A 3380-nucleotide genomic window follows, 5' to 3' on the forward strand; every position below is an offset into this window, starting at 1 on the left:
GATTTTATTATTTATTTTCTGAATGAAAATGATTTTTCCAAAAAAAAAAAAAAAATTAGGTATAAAATAATGATTATTTTGATTATCAAAGTTGAAAGTGCAAAGCGATAAATTGAATATAGAAGATGAAAAGAAAGAAAAAATTGTTTACAGGCCATGATCGACCTGAAGAAATAAGCAAGTTCAGGGTTTTTGGGAAGACTATGTTGTGAAGGCTGTAAGGCGTCCTAGACCCTCGAAAATGCACGCGAAGCTTATTGATCTGGGTTGATGCAATTGCGAACCAAGTTTGTGAGGGCCAAATGCAAAAAAAAAGCCCCGAATTGACGCGATGGGGTCGTGCTCTTGGTAGCGCGGTCATTTTCCTGACTATACATATATATAATAAGACGTGTCTCAATAATGCGAATTCCATTATAGAAGGTCTTTATCAAATATATATATATATATGTCTCATCCTCTTCGAAGACAAAAAAGTGGGTTGAGGACACGACCGGATGAACGCGATATATCAGAACATTTTTTTTTGTCCCACTTATTAAATTTTCTTTTAATGAGAATTTTATAAGATTTTCTATTGCTTTATTTTTTTTTTTTTTTTTTTTTTTTGTTAATCGATAAAAATTTGCCCGCAACAATAGATTCGAGGGAAATAAAAATTAAAATACAGAAAATTTTATTTATAATTCTTTAATATTATTATTTATTTATATAATTATTATATATTTATCCTTCTTGTTAAAAGGAAACGTTTTAAAAAGATAAATAAAAGTCAAGTAATAAATTCAATTTAAAAACTAGATTTTCTGTTTTACAATTGGATTTTAGGGAAAAATATATTTTTTTTTTTGAATTTTATCAGAATTTTGCAATAATATTTAAATAACATTCTATGTCAAATTTTACAAACTTCAGACAATGCATTTCCGGAGTAACGTCAGGCAATGGTGTCATCTAGTCGGCGATTGTCTAAATTTTCCTTCATATGTTATTTACATATTTTTTTTTTTTTTTAGTATATTTACAATATTTCTTTTTTTTTGAAATAAATATTTACCCACAGTGAATTGTGTGTGTTTTTTTTAAATTCACAAAATAGGAGAACTCATTGAAAAAAAAAAAAAATAATCGGGACATGCAAACTATTGAAAATCGTTTGGTTATAAAATTCTGTCATTAGTGGTCAGTGATTTTTTGTTATTTTGATGGAAGCAAACATTTTTTTCAAATAACTATATAAATATAGTTTCGTCGCGAACCGAACGCTTAGCGTTCGGCGCGAAATTATCATTATTTTTTGTCACATAGTTTGATTAAAAAAAAAAAAAGATTTGTTTTTTTCAAAATATTTAGAAGAATCTTGAAAAATTTGTGGATTAAAAATTTGAATTCAACATTTTGGTAATAATTTATCACTTTGTTATTAATAATATTATTAATTTTTTTTTTTTGTTATTTTATATTTTTCTTTGTTTACAATATGAAAAAATATTCTATTAATTTGTTATCAAATTTTTTAATTTCTAAAAAAAGAAAACATTATATTTTTGCAAATGAAAGGAAATGAGAGAAGAAATTTTTTTAGAATTTGTATTTCATTTACTGCGCAGAAGAATTGACAATTTTTTATGAAACATCGTTTACGGCCCTTCTATGTTTCGATTAGTCGATCATCCTTTGAGTTTCAGGCAACAAGCCAACGAGTGGATTTATAAGGTGAGTGCAATTATATTTTATTATTTCAAATAATTAAATTGATTTTTAAAATCTTTTTTTAAAAAATAATAAATATAAAATAGTTTTTGAAAAATGATTCAATTTTTTTTTTGAGAGAGAAAATTTAATTAATCTTCCATATTATTTCGACAAAAGCTCGTTTATTCACTGAAATCAGTCATCCGCAGTAAATATTTAACTACTATTCTTTGAACCGTCAAATTCAAGTTTAGAGGAAAAATCAGAGAATTTTAATTAATTATTTAACGTTTATTTATAAATTTATTTTCATCCAAATAAATTTGTAACATATGAAAATTAAATCCTTATTCGTTTATATTTATTTATTTAAGTGTATCGAAAATGTTATTTTTTTTAATAGACTTTAAAATGAGATATTTTAATGTAATAAAAAAAAAAAAAATGCGAAACTTTTATGAAAGAAATTTTTTTTTTTTTTTTTTTTGCAGATGTTATTTTTGTGGGCAAGAGAGCCTATTCCACATTCCAGGGCTGGTCCATGGTTTGCTTGGTTCGCAACGGCTGCAGTTTTATGGCGATGCCGTCGACGAATATCAAAAGCAGTTAACGCTATGTCACCCTTAAAATTATTTAAACGACGTGTAATTCCAGTTAATGTGAAAGCGGTGCAAGCGCCAAAAGCCACAACGACGACCGCACAAAATATCACCAAAGAACAACAAAAAAAACTCTGCTATATACTCAATTCAAAGCACAACACGGGAATTAAAACACGAGTTAAACGACTTTGCACTGGTAAAATAAACTCTTTTTTTTTATTGAGTTAAACAAATTTGAAAATTTCTCTAACTACATTCGAGAAAAAAGGATTCTTTGACAAATTTTTCTATTTAATACAAAGAAAATTAATATTAAAAAGTTTTTGACAAGTCTGACTTAAAAACGCTTTTACTACTTACTACCAAAATTACGGTATTTTTGATAAGTATTGCTTTCTATATGCGGAATAATTCTGTCTGACTAAAATTGTCTTTCACTACTAAAAATTACAATTTTCATTTGTCTGACTAAAATTATATTTTACCACTGTTAAATAACTATAAAAACTTTTTTTATATTAAAATACTTGAAATAGAAAAAAAATTTTGTCTAAGCAAATAATTTTTTATTTAAAAAAAAAAAAAAAAAATTTTTCTTCAATCATAAATATTATTTTTTAATTGCAGGTGACGGACCACATGTGACTGGCGCTTCATGTATTCAAACATCTCCATTAATGAATTACAAAGTCACTCGAAGCGGTAAAGTTTATGGAAAATATAACAAAATGATAATGTCAAAAAAGCAATAGAAAATTTTATAAAATTTTCATAAAAAAAAACAACTTGCCTCTTTTTTATATATCATTATTTCTTAATTTTATCATAATTTCAAGGTAATTAGTATCTATAATTATATTTTCATATCTTCCTAAAAATAATAAAAAAAAAATTATTTAATCCATTCGGTGTTCTCATAAATAATTATTCTATTCATAAATCAAAATTATAATCAAAAATAAAAATAATTGTTTTTTTTTTTTTAATTGAATTTATGAGGCAGTTTGCACTCGATTTTTTTATTTATTAAAGCAAAAATATACACTACAGTGAATAGAATTCAATTATACTTGTGCAAAATTG

General features: G+C 25.1%; 1 protein-coding gene across 4 annotated transcripts; it reads left to right on the top strand.

Annotated features, from left to right (window-relative positions):
- The first annotated feature begins 960 nt into the window (after window positions 1–960).
- LOC127280690 (uncharacterized) lies at window positions 961–3134 on the top strand. Of its 4 annotated transcripts, none has more exons than XM_051303878.1 (4): window positions 961–1182; window positions 1586–1716; window positions 2187–2493; window positions 2925–3134. In XM_051303878.1, exons 2-4 carry the CDS (start codon window positions 1654–1656, stop codon window positions 3047–3049), a joined length of 495 nt encoding a protein of 164 aa, XP_051159835.1. In that variant the 5' UTR covers window positions 961–1182; window positions 1586–1653; the 3' UTR covers window positions 3050–3134. The 4 variants fall into 4 exon arrangements, with proteins under 4 accessions (XP_051159835.1, XP_051159834.1, XP_051159832.1 ...); XM_051303877.1 differs by having other exon boundaries at window positions 962–1401; window positions 1534–1716; window positions 2925–3133; XM_051303875.1 differs by having other exon boundaries at window positions 962–1401; window positions 1561–1716; window positions 2925–3133.
- The last annotated feature ends 246 nt before the right edge of the window (window positions 3135–3380 follow it).

This window comes from Leptopilina boulardi, unplaced genomic scaffold (genome assembly GCF_019393585.1).
Source record: "Leptopilina boulardi isolate dan_hultmark-lab unplaced genomic scaffold, ZJU_Lbou_2.1 LbouV2_249, whole genome shotgun sequence".
Taxonomy (NCBI): Eukaryota; Metazoa; Arthropoda; class Insecta; order Hymenoptera; family Figitidae; genus Leptopilina; species Leptopilina boulardi.